Source organism: Atractosteus spatula, chromosome 8 (genome assembly GCF_055471065.1).
Source record: "Atractosteus spatula isolate fAtrSpa1 chromosome 8, fAtrSpa1.hap1, whole genome shotgun sequence".
NCBI lineage: Eukaryota > Metazoa > Chordata > Actinopteri > Semionotiformes > Lepisosteidae > Atractosteus > Atractosteus spatula.
Window position 1 is genome coordinate 61,202,160 of NC_142713.1, and position 18,107 is coordinate 61,220,266.

The 18,107-nt window shown below is 46.5% G+C and overlaps 1 protein-coding gene across 2 annotated transcripts in view; it reads left to right on the top strand.

Moving 5' to 3' along the window:
* gnptab (N-acetylglucosamine-1-phosphate transferase subunits alpha and beta) overlaps positions 1-18,107 on the top strand; it is a 34,147-nt gene that overhangs the window by 12,379 nt on the left and 3,661 nt on the right. The window contains exons 8-19 of one of the 2 annotated variants that reach the window (XM_088924295.1): positions 6,452-6,613; positions 6,873-7,052; positions 7,586-7,756; positions 8,085-8,208; positions 8,787-9,002; positions 10,604-11,703; positions 12,460-12,659; positions 13,032-13,251; positions 14,051-14,164; positions 14,429-14,514; positions 15,588-15,686; positions 16,366-16,533. In XM_088924295.1, the coding sequence (XP_088780421.1) occupies positions 6,452-6,613; positions 6,873-7,052; positions 7,586-7,756; positions 8,085-8,208; positions 8,787-9,002; positions 10,604-11,703; positions 12,460-12,659; positions 13,032-13,251; positions 14,051-14,164; positions 14,429-14,514; positions 15,588-15,686; positions 16,366-16,533 (2,840 nt within the window). The remainder of the gene's footprint in view (positions 1-6,451; positions 6,614-6,872; positions 7,053-7,585; positions 7,757-8,084; positions 8,209-8,786; positions 9,003-10,603; positions 11,704-12,459; positions 12,660-13,031; positions 13,252-14,050; positions 14,165-14,428; positions 14,515-15,587; positions 15,687-16,365; positions 16,534-18,107) is intronic. The other variant, XM_088924296.1, reaches the window with a different exon arrangement.

Sequence of the window (18,107 nt, forward strand, 5' to 3'; positions counted from 1 at the left end):
AGAGCCTTGTGAAAAGGGGAATGCAGGCCAGTCAGGTCTGTATGGGAGTTTCAGTGAGGTCATACAGAGCTGTATTGCAACAAAAACTAAAAGCGCGGAGCAGAAGTGAGTCACTGTCGCAAGGCGTCTCGCTGATGGGGAAAACCTTGACTACAGTGGTGACCAAAAACAAAATTCTGCTATCCAATTTCCTGTCACGTTGTTTTGCTGAGGGATAGGCTTTGTAGAAACTGAAAATGTTTTCTCTTCTAATAAGGTTATCATTCAAGGTTTTCTGTTCTGATAAAAATAGTGGGATTGAGAAACCAGTTAAAATCTCTGGGCAGTACGGCGGCTCCAGCTGCCCCACGACCCTGTGTTGATAACGTGGTGAGAAAAGGAATGGATTTACAGTCTCTGATTCTCTTTGGCAGTCTCAGTTCTCTAGATTGCATTTCAGGATTGCCCATCCCAAATTTGAAAAAGAACCAGTCAAGCAGTTGAGCCCAGATGTGATTTTGTTTGAGTGAATAAGAATCACTATCAGGCACACCAGGAGTGTTTGTGCACCCCTTGCAGTTGACACGAGCGGACTTTTAAAAGTCTTGCCGTCTTGCGGTGGATTTATTTAATCTCAGATAAAATCTGTTCCTTTTGCCACCTGTCGCAAAAAGGCATCATTGCGTTTCATGGCGGCTTCGCCGAAGTGCATGTTAAACCTGGATTCCTGTCTGAGCTGCGGCCCTCGTTCAGTTCAAATCGTCAGTCTCAGCCTGCAGTTTGTTCTGTGTCGCGCGCAGGTGAGCTTCAGGACGATTCGGAATATTGGCACGGAGAGTGTGCAGCACCCGGGTGAGGGCGCAGAGCCCCCAGGGTGAGGCCCGTGCAGAGGTGTACAACTGCGATAAAATGAGAGTCATGTCCAGCGTCTGGTGTCTTTATTCATAATAAGCTTTGTCCCTCGCCCCAGATAGGCCTGTGCGGGCTCAGAGTCTAGGGCCCTGTCTCCTGGGACTGTCATGTGATAATAGCAGGGTATTAGAGTGAAACCCGACCCCGGTGCGTTCTCTTTAACTTTAGACCAGTTGTTGTTCGTGGCCCCTTGCCAGGGCCGCACAAAGAAAGGGTGGTGTGGTTATTCCGACCTCCCCCTCGCGCCGTCTCTGCAGGAGTTAGCAGTCTGCTAGTCCGCTGCTCTGACAAGGTGTCAGTCTGAGGCCAAGCTCATCCGGCGCGCGGGATCTGTGCCTCGCGCCTTGACCAGCCTTGACCAGCCTTGACCAGCCTTGACCAGCCTGCCGCCCGTCCGAAGCCGAGCCCCGCAGGAGGGAGTGGCGCTCGCAGGGCAGAAAACCTGGCGCTGGTTCGAACGCTGTTCTGTGAAGCTCCGGCTCCGTCTTGTCAGCTGTTGGGATGTCACGTGAATATGATGGTTTTAAAAAACGCTACGAGAAGCAAAGGTGTGAGGAGGGTTTGCTGTCTTTTCACTACGTCAACAGATTTGACCAGCAGAAAACCTGTACTTCCCCAGTTCTTCACACATCTCGTACAGGCAAGAGCCATTGCTTCTGCCTAGCGGTGCGGTGTCGTTGTTGAACTAGACGTCAGTGACGCTCACTGTATTAGTCTGCACCTGTAGTATCACTGGCTCCTTGAGCAAGAGTCTAGATTATACCAGGTCATTTCAGCTGGTCGGTGCAGTCTGCAGAAATCACTTTGCTGCAGGTTTATTAAAACTGCATTTCCCTTTTACCCCAGGAGACTTCAGCCCTAATCCTGGAGAGCAGGATCTCATTATTAGCATCATAGGCCTCTTCAGAGTTAGGGTTATTTGTAATTTATCAGTCAATTACTCGAGACAAGTGTTCAGTTAAGGCAGCTTAAGGGGCTTCTGATTTTTGTTCCAGATGATCTCTAAATCGCTTAATGTAACCAATCACCTATTGAATTGATCATGGTTAAATTACCCAGATCTTCAAGAGACACCTTTATAGTAATATAAAGGAGAGTTTATAGACCTTCCTCTAGAGGCTGACGCAGGTCTGTTAATAACCCTTCTATGCAGCGGTTGTGTTTTTCTGTCGTGGTGTCTAATGACGAAGTGCACGATGATGAAGGCGAGGAAGGGCGAGCTGCAGGACGATCTGTGACCTTGGTGCCGAAATGCCTTCCCCAGTGGCAGGGTAGGGCAGCATTGGGGTCACCCGCTGAACAATAGCCAGGCTTCTCCTCTTTCACTGCTTCCTGGTGCTCACTGGCTGTTTCTGTGAAGTGGAGAGGGTCAGGGCTGTGCGCTGGGGCCGGTATTTATAGCCCGCGTTGTACTGACGGTAATGTTGACTCCCTTGTATTGGCTTTGCATGCTGTCATCTGCCTTCGGCTCCTCTGGGCTTTCTGATAACATCTCTACCACAGCGGGCACGGGACCCTCCCGGGCAGATTTTGAATTTGCTCTTCGAAGTATTCGGTTAAGCTAGCTTGCTGGGATAGTCTCTGCTCAGTTCTTTAATTGTGTTTTTGCTTATAGGCACTGGATGAATCTTCCTGAGCTGTATTTATCTGTGGCTTAACAGTTATAATCTGTTTGTCAAGCCTCCAGAAGGCACTTATCTTGGTCAGTAAACAGAATGATAGGAAATGTCCCAAGCAAGAAGAAGCCATTTGGACCATCTGGCCTGTTTGGTAGTTACTAGGTTATTAATGCTTTATAAGGATCTCATCCAGCTTTTTCTTGAAAGAAGCTGGGTACCGGCTTCAACAACATGTCTGAGTAGCTTGTTCCATACTCCCACAATCCTTTGGATAAAGAAATGGCTCCTGTTCTGAGTTATAAACATACGTCCTCATAGTCTAAACTTAGATCCTCTGGCTCATATTTCACTTTTCATTCTGAAGAGGTCTCTGTGTTGACTCTGTCAATATCTTTGGAGGATTTTGAATTATTGTATTAGGTTCTGTCGTAGTCATCTCTGGTCAAGACTAAGAAGATTGTCTTCAGCCCGTCAGTGTAGTGCAATCCATCAAGAGCTGGACTCTTCCACTCTTCTCTGGACTGAATCCAGGGCAGCAATATTTTTTCTGTAACATCCTAGCCAGAATTGCACACATTATCCCAAATACTTAATAGTATATTTCTCAGTTTTAATAGACTCCTTTAAACTGCGCTTGTGTTTTTATAATTTTGTTGTACATTTTGTTTGCCTTTTTTGATTGTTTCCCTACATTGTCTCAGGGACACAAGCGCTGTGTTTGGGTCTCTTTGGTAGGTAGCCTGTTCCGTTCCATGGTCTCTGTATCCTGACCTGGCAGAGTTGTGTTGTGACAAAGCACTCAGCATCACCATCAGCAGGAGCCACTCGGCGTGAAGGGATGCGTTAGCCTGTACCCCAGCCCACCCCCCGATGGGTTCAACTGAAGTCCGAGTCGCTGCAGCTTTGATTTACTATCTGACAGCGGCACCGTTTGACTTTGACGGAAACCTGTGGAGACTGAAATAGCGGTGGGCCGGCTCCCGGGTGCCCTGCTGCAGACGACGCGTGTGTTCATGCAGATACTGCAGGGCCGAGGAGCGTGGTGACCCTCTGCCCTGCCTATTTATATACACCGGTGTGCAAGAGTGCAGGCGCCCCAGGTCAAACTGTGTGTTTCAGTGAATTTCTAAGTGAAAAGAAGTTCACACAACCTCTATGTTCAGATGCAAGCCTAAAAATGACATCTTTTTGCAAATTTTAATGCATAATAAGTATTTACAGTTTTGGAGACTTTCAAAATAATAAAATAGTGAATATGGCATGTGCAAAAGTCAGCACTTAGTAACACCTCCTTTGCCAGAAATCGCAGTTTCCAAAACATTTCCAAACTGTAGCCAGCCAAGAGTCCATCTGTTCTTGCTCTTGGGTTTTTTTCCCCACTCTTCCTTGCAGAACTCTTCTAGGTCAGAAATATTCTTAGGTTCTTCTTTGCAGGCACTGCGTGTGTGAGAACTCCCCGCAGAGTTTCAGCAATGTTCTAGTCTGGCGGCTGTGAAGGCCATTCCAAAGCCCTAATGTTTCGTTCCTGTAAGAACTTCATGGTTGGTTTTGAGGTATAGTTTGGATTGTTGTGTAGCTGAAATAGCCATCCTCTTTTCAGCTTCAGTTTCTACACTGACTCTGGGACATTAGCTTCTAGGATGTGTTAATGTTTAGTTGAATCTATTCTTCCTTCCGCCCGCACGATGTTTCTGTACCACTGGCTGCCACGCAACCCCAAAGCATAATGGATCCACCCCCATGCTTAACAGTTGGCAAATATGTTGTTTTTTTTAAGCTTCACCCGTCATTCACCACATTTATTGTCTGTGGTTGTGGTCGGAAAGTTCAGTTTTCGTTTCAGTGCACAGCAGTATGTTCCAAAAAGTTTTTCGGCTTATCAAGGTTTTGTTTTACATACTTCAAATGTCGCGTTTCTTTTATGAGGTTGTACGAAAGGTTTCCTTTTGACAATTCTCCCATGCAATGCATTACTGTGGACCTGTGGACAAGTACTCCAGTATCAGCTAAACTTTTCTGCAGGTCCTTTGCAGTGATCTCTGGGTTCTGCCTTACAGATCTGGGCAATTTTCAAGCGGTTCTATCAGATTTTTCTGGGTCTTCCCGATCTCGCCTTGACTTCACGGTTTCCTTTAACTTCCATTTTTTAATGATGTTTCTGACATTTGAAATTGCAAGCTGAAAGCATTTACAGTCCTTTTTATAGCCTTCCCCTGCTTGTAAGAGTGAATGATCTCTTTTTGAAGTCCCCAGGCAGCTGCTAACAGCAGCCCATGTTTGTTGAAAGAAGGCAGAACAACAGTCATGACCCGAAAGGTTATAAGGGTCAGAATATTTGTTCAACACTGCAGTTGTCTTCACCTGACTTAATTTAAGGCCTAACGAGTCAATCAGGTTTTGGGGAAAAACACAGAAGTAGTCATGACTCAACTAGAAGAGTGCCCAATTTATTTCAAATGCCACGGTCACATTTATTTTTTTTCAATCTGTTAAAATCAGCAAATGGTAAAATTTGTAGAAAGATGTTATGTTGAAGTCTCTACCACAGAGAGGTTATCAACTTGTTTTCACTGATTCACTGAAACATATAGTTTTACCTGCCCAAACGTTTGCACATAACCAGATATTTAATTTATAGTATGCATGGGCAATTTTTTTTAATTGGTGGTCATATTCACTGTGCTTTAGAATGAATCTTCCTTTGCCTTCAGCAGAAGGCTTCCAGGTGTACCACCCAAGCTACTGCCAAAATCAAAGACGGACCTCCATGCACTGAAGCCAGTGGTTTTAGAATGTATATTAATATGAGGGGGGCTAAAATTCAAGCATTGTCTCAGCAGTAAAACTAGAGGCTGTGGTAAGAATGTGTTTTCAGAGTTGGAATGGCATCACCCTCATTTTCCAGGAGCCCTCTCCCTCCATCACAAGGCTGACAGAAATAGCACCCTTTGGACGACACGGACTATGCAGCGCTTCCTTCAAGGAGCGGTAGAGTGTGCACTGTGCCTCAAGTCAGACGTGCAAGTGAGCTCACGGCATGCTTTTCAGATGCCAGCGATTGATCCCACCACACATTCTGAACTGGCCATGCTGCCATTAGAAGGTTATGAAGAGAGGCTGCTGTAATGTTTCCAGATTCATCAGTGTAGGAGCTGCTATCCTCAAGGGCAGTGGTAAGAGGAAAAAAAAGCAGGATTTCTGTGATGTAGTTTTGAGCAAAGCGTCTCTTCATTACGCAGCAAACCTTTCCTCGGCTTTCTTGTTCGGCTGGTCGTGATGCTTCTTTGCCGTATGTTTGGCAGATGGTGGCTCTCCTGTTACATCGACGGGATTTTCCCGGAAATAAGAAACGCAAAGTTTCAGCTGTTGGGCCTTTATCAGGTGGGAGGCTCCCAGTTGAACTGGTTTCTTTTCTTTATTCAGTCGTTTATGAACAACGGTAATCCGTGTGTTCTCTGTCACGTAAAATTTAGTCCCAGTCCTGTAGGCTTTGCGAATGGCCTGTCTGTCCAGCTATCCGGTATCAGAAAGCATTAAATTCCTGGTGGGGGTTCTGGCGACCCAAAGCCGAGCAAAACGCACGGCCATACATTAAGAGTCCAGACAGGCCTTTTGTTCGGCTTGCGATATTTTAACTTCCCCTCCATAATTGCCATGTTTTGAAACCCTGTGTCCTTGAATTTCACGCAAAGGTAGGTCATACATAAAATAGTTACAGAAGCTTTGTTCCCTAAGGCTGATATTCCTCAGCAGCATTAGGCGTGGAAACCCCAGCAGGCTCATCTAAAAGGCTGAAGGGATCATTTTGCACTTTGAATGCAATACAGAGTGAGGTTCTGTAATCAAGCTGCAGTGTTGAGTGAGAACTGTGGATAGAGTGTAGTTAACCCACATTTAGGAATGCAATGTGCAATGGAGTTTTTGTTGTTGGTTTCTTACAGCTACAGCTATATTCCGAAGCCAGCATTGCCCTTCTCCATTTGAACAGTCCAAAGGATTTCTCGGAGCTGACTCAGCAAGCCAGGAAGAACTTGACCATAGATGGGAAGGAGCTCACGGTCAGCCTGGCATACCTGTTCTGGGATCTCAGCATCATCAGCCAGGTACCTGCCGCACTCCTACGTTTCTTTGTTACTTCTGGAGAATTGCGAGTGCCTTTTCAGGTCCCCTTTCAATCCCCTCTGTCCTTGAAGTTGTGCCCTGCCAGAAGAGTCTGGCATGTGTTGGTCGCAGCCTGTAGTTTCCACACTTAAGTAGTACTGACCCTGGTTCTGTACAGTATGTATCGGTATGTGTGATCTACACTGGGGGCTGCACATTGCTGGCTGTGATTCTGTACGAAAGTCCACTCTGCCTCCTCAGTCCAAGCAAGATGAGGACGTGTCAGCCAGTCGCTTTGAGGACAATGAGGAGCTGCGATACTCCCTGAGGTCTGTGGAGAAGCACGCTCCCTGGGTCCGGCACATCTTCATTGTGACCAACGGGCAGATCCCCTCCTGGCTGAACCTGGACAATCCCAGAGTGACCATCGTGACGCATCAGGTACCACAGCCAGACCGGGCCCGATTCCCTTCTCCAGCTCCGGAGTGCTGATGTGTGGAGGTGGACATTCAGGTTAATGGCAGCAGCTTGGCAGGGTGCTACGTTGAAGGTGTATTGTAATGTATTAAAGATCTGTGGGGACATAAATACTGATCTTTTTTTTAGCTTGCTTGCCCTTGATAAGAAACGAGGTGAGCTTCATTTCATTTCATAGGGAGCAGACTGCTTGAGCTACAGTACATTCCTTCACTGTGCACGAGTCACCCCTGCTTAGCTCTTACCCAGAGCGAAACGAGCTGCTTCAGTTCTCCAGGACCTGTATGGCTGGAGACCCAGATGCACCTAGAAGACTCCACTAGTGTGTCTGCTACTGCCGTCCTATACGTTCGGAAGTGGATTGTAGCAGTGGGGAGCTCGAGAAAGTGCACTATATGGCACATGCATTTTTTTTCCATCTTGCCTGTAGTTTTTTCCCTAGTATCGTCTTTTGATTTTACCCCTTAGGGTCTTAGTTCACCTTCTGTTGTCTGCAGGAGATTTTCCTCAACGACAGCCACTTGCCCACCTTCAGCTCCCCTGCTATCGAAAGTCACATCCACCGGATCCCGGGGCTGTCGCAGAAGTTCGTCTACTTGAACGACGACGTCATGTTTGGAAAGGACGTGTGGCCCGACGACTTCTACAGTCACTCCAAGGGACAGAAAGTAGGAGCACCCCGGGGTGGAGGGCTGAAATCCTATTAATGACTGGCAGCAACGCTTTGCTTTTTTTTGTCGGTCGCATACATGGGTCTAAATGTGAATTCCATTCCATTTCCACCCTGACAGCCTGACGTATGCTGTTGATTGGGAAAAGAGTTCTTCAGTTTTGAGTTGAATGTCTTCCCTCAAGCTAGGGTGGGTTCAGGAGAAAACCATAACTGTTTAGTTTGTTTCTATTCGTGTAGCGATAGAAATGCGGGCATCTGTTTTTGTTTTTGAGCTTGTGACGACAGCGCAGCTGCTCTGTCCTCTAACCCCCCTGTGTCTGAAGGTGTACCTCACCTGGCCTGTCCCTAACTGTGCGGAGGGCTGCCCCGGCTCCTGGATCAGGGATGGATACTGTGACAAGGCCTGCAATAACTCTGCCTGCGACTGGGACGGGGGAGACTGTCTGGGTATGCAGCGTTCGGGTCTGGCTAGATAAAAGTAAATCGGGAGGGGATTACAGCGCAGTGCCTCTCTCTGGGTCTCTGTTGGCAAAGCCAGAGAGTCATGGGCTTTATAAGGGTGGCTCAATCTTTCTGCCTTTATTCGTGTCTGAATGTCTGGCTTTCATTGCACGCAGGAATTTAACAGCTTATTATTAGGAGAACCCTTCATCCCTTCTGACACTGAGGCCTTTGCGCTGTTAAAAGTGCCAGCTTCAGGTATGGAACTGCCAGAAGAGGAAAAAAACGTCTGGCAGGCATGTGCTTCTTTTTAAAAGATGAATCCTGAAAGAAACAAAGCCCATGTGTTTAGGGTTCACAGACACGAGGCAGCAGTACTAGACCTGCAGCTGATTGACACGTCACATTTTGTGCGCCGAGGCTGTTACCTTTGTTTCTTTCAAGACGCGGCCGGCTGAGATACTTGGATCAGCCAACTGCTAACTAATAAGATGGGCCAGATGGGCAGATCGGCTTCCTCCGATTTATAGCCTTCCTTTGCTTGTCCATCCTGAACTGGTGTTTGTGCTGTATGGTCTCCGCAGGGGCGACGGGGAGCAGCCGGTTTGGAGCAGCAGGGGGCGGAGCGGGGCCGGCGGGCGGCCATGGGCAGGCCTGGAACTTTGCGGGTGGCTTAGGGGGCATCGGAGGCGTCTCCTACTGCAATCAGGGCTGTGCCAACTCCTGGCTAGCAGATAAGTTTTGTGACCAGGCCTGCAATGTGCTGTCCTGCGGCTTCGATGTTGGCGACTGTGGCCAAGGTGAGTGTTCAGGTTGAACTCTTTCCTTTCTTTCTTCAGACCATGTTGGTTTATCTGTCCGTATTGGTGACAAATCTGGCTTATTTCAAATGGAAATAGGTCTTTTTCGAGCACATCATGCACATCTAAAATCACGGTCTAAACCTCCTGTCCATGATCTGCTTTCTGATCCTCTAAACAACATCTGGATGGATCAAGCTTAAAGGAACATTTAATATTTTACCCAACACAGTTAGCTATTGAGAATATTTTGCTTTTGTATTATCGGCGGTGTGGTTGATTAGCGTGCACTGTAATGTTTTGTACAATGAAGAGGGTTGTCCCTGCTGGTCTGAGCTGCAGGAGTGGCTACTACAGGCCGCTGGCGCTGGATTGTAAAGCCTTCTTTGTTATCGGGATAATCTTTTGGTAAACAAATGGCTGTCACGTGCACATGGGGATTGATTCCTGGGGATGTTTTGATATCTGGGGTAGCCAGCTAAACACTTGCATGGAAGATGTGTCTGTGTCTCACTTGGGTGTTGGTGGAGTAGGGATTCGAGCCGGTAGACGAGGGCCAGGCTGTTGCTGGTGCTGCTGTTAGTCTTGTAACTCTGCATATTCTGTAGGTGTTTGTGTAAGTGCTGTGCTTGGGGGTAGGCATGGCTGCAGGCTGCAGCCAAAAAGCCCCTCCATCTCCCCCCATAACACTGAGATGTGAGAGGTGTCCCGAGGCTGAAGGATCCTGTAGGAACACGAAAGGAGAAGGCAAGCTCCAGAGAGAGGGACACTGGGAGGGAGATGCATTAATTAAATTACAGCTCTTTAGAGGATAGGCTTCCTACTGTATTTCCTGTAAAGTCTTTTGTTTAATTGTGTTCTGAGCCCACCTGAACCCTCGTTCATATTGGAGTTTTCGGTGTGAAGGTTCAACCATTCTATCAACCATCAATTCAATGCAAGCTTTATCCTGAAGCCCCATCTTTTACACAGCGTGTAGGAGTCTTTGCTGAGTGAGGGCAATTTTCTGCAATTGACAACATTTGTAGTCAGTTTGTAGATTTGTCAATGTACATTACTGTACTTAATGTTTCGCTTAGAGTTAGACAATCCTGAGATGCTTTTCCATGAGTTTTTGTTTTGTTCCAAGCTTGTGAATAGCTCGATTGACTCTATCTGTTGAAGTTCATTGATTGATGTGTTGATGTTGGTGAAAACTACATGCAGTTTCATTAGGACAGCCTGAATGATCAAGCACCAAACACCTTGCTTGGACTCATTTCACCTGTGTCCTTTTTAAGTGAAATGCTTTGTGTTTTTGAGCATTCATTGCTAAGCTCTACCGAACTAAGTAGTAAATTGTACTAAGTAGTAAGTTGTACTACCGCATGAGGGAGTTCCTATAGCTACTTCTTTGATAAATTGCAGAAAGTGGACTTGAGCATTTCCATTAAAAGTCATCCTGTTCTTTGGCTTTTCTGACGGTGTCATTGTGTGATGATGTTAGGAATTTTAGCTCTGTATGTTGGGTTAGCTACAGTCACTTAAACATCACAACTTACTGTAGATGCTGTCAGAATTGCTGTGGGTTGGTTATGTGTAGTTGTGTTTTTTTCTTTCAGATCACTTCGGCCAGCTGTACAAAGTAACCCTTCTGCAGAACAAGACCCGCTACTCCATTCCGCAGGGGGAGACCAAGCCTTACTTCAGCTTTGAGGGGATTGCCAAGAGAATCTCCGAGGCCTTCGTCAGCGATGACCCCATCGTGCGTCACACGTCTGTGGCCAACAAGTGGAAGACCATGCATCTGCTCCTGCACGGCGGCATGAACGCCACCACCATCCAGTACAACTTCACCTTCCAGGGCAAGGGTGACCAGGAATTCAAAATGACCATCACAGTGGACGTGGACACCCGGGAAGTCCAGAAGTCCAATGTGACCCGGGCTCAGAAGGATGATGGGAGGGACGTCAAAGCCACTGCTTCCCCCCTGGAGCCAGAGTTCTCTTTTGAAGAAGTGCCCAAAGACCAGCAAGGGCCTAGAATTCACAGAAGGCCCCCGGCGGACACCGAGGATGCCATTGAGGTGCCGGCGCTGAATGTGTCCTTGCTGCCTGCTGATGTGCAGAGTGAGCTGCAGAAGCTAGAGGAAAAGCTGGAGAAAGGAGATCTCACTCTTAAAGGCTATAACCTCACCAAAGCAGCTCTCCTGGAGCCTTTTAGAGTATCAGCCTGGGCCAGAGGACGCGATCAAAGTCATAATGGTGGCAACGTTGGTAAACCAGTCCAGGGGAAGTCCCAGGAAGGTGTGGATCCCCACAGACCTTACAGAGACTTTGGAGGTGAACATGCAGAGGAGAAGGTGCCGCCCCATCTACCAGCTCCAGAGCACAAGGCCCAGCTGACCTCTCCTCCCGTCCGAGTTCAGATGGATGATCAGCCGCTCCGTGAAGCGGATCAGAACCGGCCTCAAGCCAAGGCTCTGCCAGCTGCCACCAAAGACCCAGCCCCCTCCCGAATACTGAGTTCCCTTGTGGGAGGTGTCCCAAGGGCGAAGGATCCAGAAGAAACGCAGATGGAGAAGGCGAGGCCCAGAGAGAGGGACTCGGAAAGGGAGCTGGACGGCGGGGTTCCTCTGGGCCGGAGACTCCAGCAGTACTCGGTCAGCGGCAGGGGCTTCCTCCCCTGGGAGAAGAGGAAATATTTCCAGGACCTCTTGGAAGTGAGTGACCGATCTCATTGTAGCCAAAGTCTTCAATTGCCGAGACTGTGCGTTTCTTCTCTCTTTAGAGAGCTGGAATTCAGAGGCGGTCGTGGTACCTCTTGGGTTTTTTTTCAGGACCTGTTGAAATCGTGCCTTGTACTGACTTCGTGTTGTGAGAATCACTGCTTTGCCCACAGCTGTGATAGTTGTTTTAAGTAGATAGGTGGGCTAATAGAGCAAAGAAATCTGCTTTGCATAGAGTGAGCAGTGTATTTGCCCCTCTGATCTGGTTTTTGAAATTATTTCTCTGCTTTCAGCTGCCTGTACTGTTCTTATTCGCTTTTTGAAACTTATCTGTATTATTCTCCTTATTAACTTTTTCATCTTGTGAATCATCTCATCTCCATTGAGTTCTCAGTTGAAGTTGTGACCAAAGAGCTGCAAGCATGGTCACTGCAGACATGCAAAACAATACTTTGCAGCAGAACGAATTATCTCTGCAAAGGTGCACCCAACCCGTAGATAGACATCTCGGGCTAATTTGTAACTTGCCTGTGGGATATTTAGTCTTGTTATAGTTTTCTTTACTTGGTATATTTGATGCCTTCTGTGCATGTGTTGTGCTGAGAATGTGAGAACTGTAAAAAATGACAAGAATAATGTGTGAACTGCTGAATATAACACTCCCATGAGATATTTGGCATTGTAATATTAGGAAGGCAGCTGAATTCTCAGTTCGTACTATTGTGAGTGCCCTGCTGCTGTGCTCTTCAGGAAGAAGAGAGGCTGAGGAAGGAGCTGGATTATCAAACGGACGTGAGAGCTGTTGGCAGGAAGCTGCGAGACACGTTCGCGGACTCCCTACGCTACGTGAACAGGCTCCTGAACGGCCAGTTCGGCTTCACGTCGCGGAAGGTCCCCGCCCACATGCCGCACATGATCGACCGGCTCGTCATGCAGGAGCTGCAGGACATGTGAGACCAGCGTGGGGTTTGCTGTGCTTTAAAAGTGTCCGTTCAGTCTCCTAACCCTTAAAGCCTGAATTTAACTAGGTCATCAAATAAGGTTAGATTTTAAAAAAGAGTCATCCAAAATGAAGAAAAACGTCAGGTCTTTCAGTTCATCACAAAGAATTTTCTTTTAGGCTCGAAAAGCACTTACATAGGCCCGCCAGCAGCTGCTGTTCAGATCCAGTGCTTTGTCATCGAATCTGTTTCTGCATCTCCTGTGTGTATTGTTGCGTCTGGTTGTGCGTCAGTCTCATCGTTGTGCAGCCAACGATAGACAGAGGGCTGAATGTCGGTTGCTGTCGACTCTTCTGATGCTGAGGCCTCTGCGTACGACAGGTTTCCCAAAGAGTTTGACAAGACTTCGTCCCACAAGGTGCGGCACTCCCAGGACATGCAGTTCGCCTTCTCCTACTTCTACTACCTGATGAGCGCGGTGCAGCAGCTCAACGTCTCCCGCGTCTTCGACGAAGTGGACACGGACAGCTCCGGGGTGCTGTCGGACCGCGAGATCCGCACGCTGGCCACCAGGATCCACGAGCTCCCTCTCAGCCTTCAGGTGACCCATCCCTTCTGGCGCCGATGGCTCTGCACGAGAAGCTAGGGGACTGAAGGTTTTGGTAAAGCCCAGAAGGCAGTGCGGTCCTTGTGAGCTGCCAGTACACGGTTCTGCACAGGAGAACATTCCACCTCGCATTGCTGGGCCCCTGGGTTCAGCTCCTGGGGTGCTGTCTGCGGGGAGTTTGTTCGTTCTCGCCATGTTTGCATGGGTTTCCTCCTGCAGTCCAACGACATGCTGGCAGGTTAATTGGATTCTGGGACAAGTGGCCCTGGTGTGAGTGTGTGTCTGTCTGCCCTGCGCTGGACTGGCGTCCCACCCAGGACATATCCTGCCTTGCGCCCGATGCTTGCCGGGACAGGCTCCAGGGCCCCCGTGACGCTGTACTGGAGAAGGTGGTTAGAGATGGATGGTCAGTCCTGTTATCAGAAGATTAGTGCTTCAGGAACAGTGTCCCCATGTGAAGGGTGACAGAATGATAGGGAGTAACTAGAGGACGTATCCAGGTTTTGACATAATGATTTACCAGTTTAACCAAAAATTAAAATGTAAACTTTTAACACAAATATTCCTTATTTATTGTTTAGATATTTAAAGGCTAATTCTTAGGATGTTTGTGTGAAAAATACTTGCTATTTTGTTGTCTAAAGGTACTCACCTTTGATGCTCATAGGCATTTTGCATGTTGTAAAATATTGTTGTGGATCTACACAGTAACAGTATTAAATTGTCAGGCTGTGCATTAGCCTTGTCCGTCTGATCTTTGTCAGAGCTGAACTGATTGTCACTGTCTACGCAGGATTTAACAGGACTGGAGCAGACACTGATAAACTGTTCAAAGTCGCTGCCCTTAAACGTCACCCACATCGACACGATCAACCCCACGCAAGAGGCATATTATGATCCCAGCATGGTAAGAGCCTGTTTCTGATGGTGTTAATCCCAGTGCAGACGGCAGGAAGTGAGGGCCGTTCAAGCCCTTAGAAGGAGGATTTTATCGCTTGCTTCTGGCTGTCCAGCTCAATGGAAGAATTGCAGATATCTTAGGGTCAAGCTGTGTGCACTGCTGGACTCTTGAACTTGCCTGCTCTGTACATTGTTTTCTAAATAAAAGACTTAAACGAGTGCACTGTTTCAAGAGTGTTGCGTTTCATGTCTTTTTTTTTTGTGTTTTCAGCCTCCCGTGACCAAAGATTTGGTCATCAACTGCAAGCCGATCACAGACCGTATCCACAAGGCCTACAGAGAACAGAACAAATACAAGTACGTCCTTGGCAAGGCACTGGCAGAGCGGAGAATAGCGAAGACGAAATCTGTTCGCACTGAGCTCAGTTTGAGCTTTCTAACAGCTGTTTTGCGTTTCTTCATGCGGCTTGTATCTTTATTTAGAATAATCTTTGTTGTTTTGGTATTTCATAAAGGTGAGCTGAGGTGAAGACAACATTTATAAAGAAATCTGCTAATCGATTTTCAGAAGATGGAGGTGTCCATCAAAACGATGTCACAAATAGGCTTGGATGATTTAACGCCTAATTTGAAATATAAAAGAGAGAAACTAGGGTGTTTATTTTATTCTTAAGTTTTTGAGTTGCCTAATAAAGGTGATTTTTATTGAAGTAATATTGCAAACTTTAGATCTTTTCTCTCTTTTCCCAGTGAAGATTAAGTAGCTCATGCTTTAGCTTCTTCCAGATTGGACAAGGCTCTCCTTTCTGGACTTATAAGTGATTACAGCTACAGCCTTACTGAATTCAGCTGCTGGGGTCCTTGCTAGAGCACAAGATAGAGCACTTATGACTCCTGTGTTGGCATCTCTGCATTGGCTTCCAGGGAGATATAGAATTCATTTGGAAATTCTGTTACGTGTGTTTAAAGTACTGAAAGATACGGCACCAGATCACTTGTCTGAGTAGCAGCCAGCCTGTCTGTCTGACCCTTTGTGGACAACTGACTAGCTGCCTCTGTGCTTTGAGGGAGAGAGTCTTAGAAGGAAAGAAGAAGCTGCTTTCTGTGTCTGGGCTCTGCAGTAGAGGAAATGTCTGTCAGATCGCATTAACGATTCACCCACACAGTGGCAGTTTTCAAGTCCAAGATATAGTTAGTTTATATTGCTTTCTGATTTTATATCAATATTTTATTTATTACACTTCCTCGGTTTATGTGTTATTTCATATTGTTTCTTTTTCTTATCTTTGTCATCTGTTATTTTTTCTAATTAAATTTTTTAAAACATTTTAAGTGCATGAAGTATGAAAGCCTCGATTCAGCTTCAAGAATGTGTTTTTAACACACTGCACTTCTAGGTGTTAACAAGCATTCTTGCTTCTACTGAAAAGGTTTGAAATCATGGGCGAAGATGAAATTGCCTTCAAAATGGTCAGAACGAATGTGTCGCATGTGGTTGGCCAGCTGGATGATATCAGGAAAAACCCCAGGTAAAGATGTTGGCTTTCACAGCTGCTTTTTCCCTTTCCCTTCAGTACTGAAGTGTATGGCTCTTGCTAAGGTTAGAGGCTCGTAGTGTAGGTATAACTGAGGATTTTTGTAGTCCTAAATTACAATATATCCATCACGTCGTCTTAATAGATAAAAGAACACATCAAGGTTCATCCCATTGCTGAACGGAAAAGAGACGCAATGTTTCAGCTGTAGAGCCTTCCTCAGGTGTGACACCTGATGTCTTGTGCATCTTTTCTTTCCCTTCAAGCAATGGAATAAACCTTTACCTGTTTCTGCGCAGCCTACGCCTGCTGACGCAGCTCCTACTTGACAGATAAAAGTTCCTTCAAGGCCTTTTGGCGTTCTTTTAGCGAGAATGTCACTGGCTTGCTGATGCGCACTGCAGTACTCTGTCCCAAACCTCCGGTTGGAGTCTATTTGCCCAGAGTGGGATCTCTTGTCGTTGTGCAAGAGCTGCAAGTGCAGTTCGTTTTGTTGACTCTTTTGAGTTAGATTGGCAGGTGATGCCGTAAGGCTGGTTGCACGGGATCACGTGTAGAGATATGGAGAAGAAAGGGAAGCGTTTTTGCTCTCTGAAGTAAGCTTCAGTGGAGCCGACAGTCCTTTCTGGGCACCTGGTTGTTCTGTAACGCGGCTCGCTTTGCGCTCTTGCAGGAAGTTCGTTTGCCTGAACGACAACATCGACCACGGCCACAAGGATGCCCCCACGGTGAAGGCCGTCCTGCGGGACTTCTACGAGTCGATGTTCCCCGTCCCCTCCCAGTTCGAGCTGCCGCGGGAGTACCGCAACCGCTTCCTGCACATGCGCGAGCTGCGCCAATGGTACGGAGCGAGCTAGGGCCTGCGGGCCGCACCAGATACATGGCAGATCTTAATTCAGTCCAGGGCTCTTCTGAATTCATCTGTGAGTGCCAGCAACACCACCTTTGGAGACCCATTTATTCTGTTTTTTAAACTGAAATCACACTGTTTATATTGCTATATAATGTATTATATATATTGCTATAAAACAATGGTTATAAATGAAAACAAAGTGTCTCCAAGCTGACACACAGGCTTGTTAACAAAATCCACATTAAAGTCTGGTCACATGCACAAGAACTTAAACTCAATTACAAATGAGTGGAGACCATTTCCCGTTTATAATTAGTACCTAATTAACCCCAGGATCTCATTCAGCTGTTTCTTGAAAGAAACTAGGGCAACAGCTTCAACAGCATGACTGGGTTGCTTGTTCCACACTCCCACAACTCTTTGTGTAAAGAAGTACCATTTCTTTGTTTTAAATGCACTTTCATGTAGATTCTCTCCATTAAATAATGCGGAACACAGATGTTACAGCTGCAGGGCTGTGGCAAGTACTCTTTTCTAGTGTGTGGTAATTTTAACTCCATTTATAGTTGGATCATTTTTGCTTTCTTTTTTTGTCTTTGTATACTGTATGAACACACTGGGGTTCCTTCTTGGAAAATTGAATGCTGTCAGTGTTTCCCTGCCCTTCATTTCTATTGATAGACGCAGTTTGCATTTCTGGCAGTAATGAGAGCAGAAGATGAGACACTTTTTCCTATCCAAACCTTTGTACACTCACTGTCCTCCTCCTGATTTATTAAGGCCAGTTGCATGCAGGCCTGCACTGTTGTTATAGGAGGATAATGAATGACCCTTCCTGTCAGCACCCCTGAGCAGATAAAATATGTGCTGTGAGCTGGCAGGATCTTCTCTCAGTGCTGGACTGTTGCCAGTATCTGGGGCAACAGTGAGAAGAGCTGTGTTCTTTAGGAGAGAGCGCTGTCATTTTCCCATCTGCCTTGTAGTCCGGTAGTCAGTATATCATCATAGCAGTGACATGTGAACATGGATCTACTGAGCACCCAGTCTCAGACCCAGACTTCTTTATTTTCTTTATTTATTATTATGAGCATAATAAATTTGAAGATGCATTATGTAGGCCCTGATTGTAAATGCTTGTCAAAATGCAGACTCTTTTGATCTTGGTTCTGTGGTGGTGGTCAACCCAAGAGCTTATTATTTAGCTGTACTCTATTCAGCATGAAAATAATGGTTGTATCAATTTGAATAGTAGTTGTTGTAGACTTGTGCGAATTTGTCAATAAATCCATTACTGCTATAAAATATCAACCAAGGAACCTGTCAAACAAGCTGTAAGTATAACCAGTAGAGTATTTTTTTCTAATATAGGGTTACAAAGTCATGGTTGTACAGAAAAGGACCTCAAGATAATGTATTAAATGTCCTGAAATCGCGGTATAAACTGGATGTGCCTGTGCCAGGATGGGAGGAGAGCAGAGTGATGAAGCCAGTTCAGAGAGGGGGATTATTAGGAGACCATGATTGGTAAAGACCAGGGAGAAATTTGGCCAGGACGCCGGGGT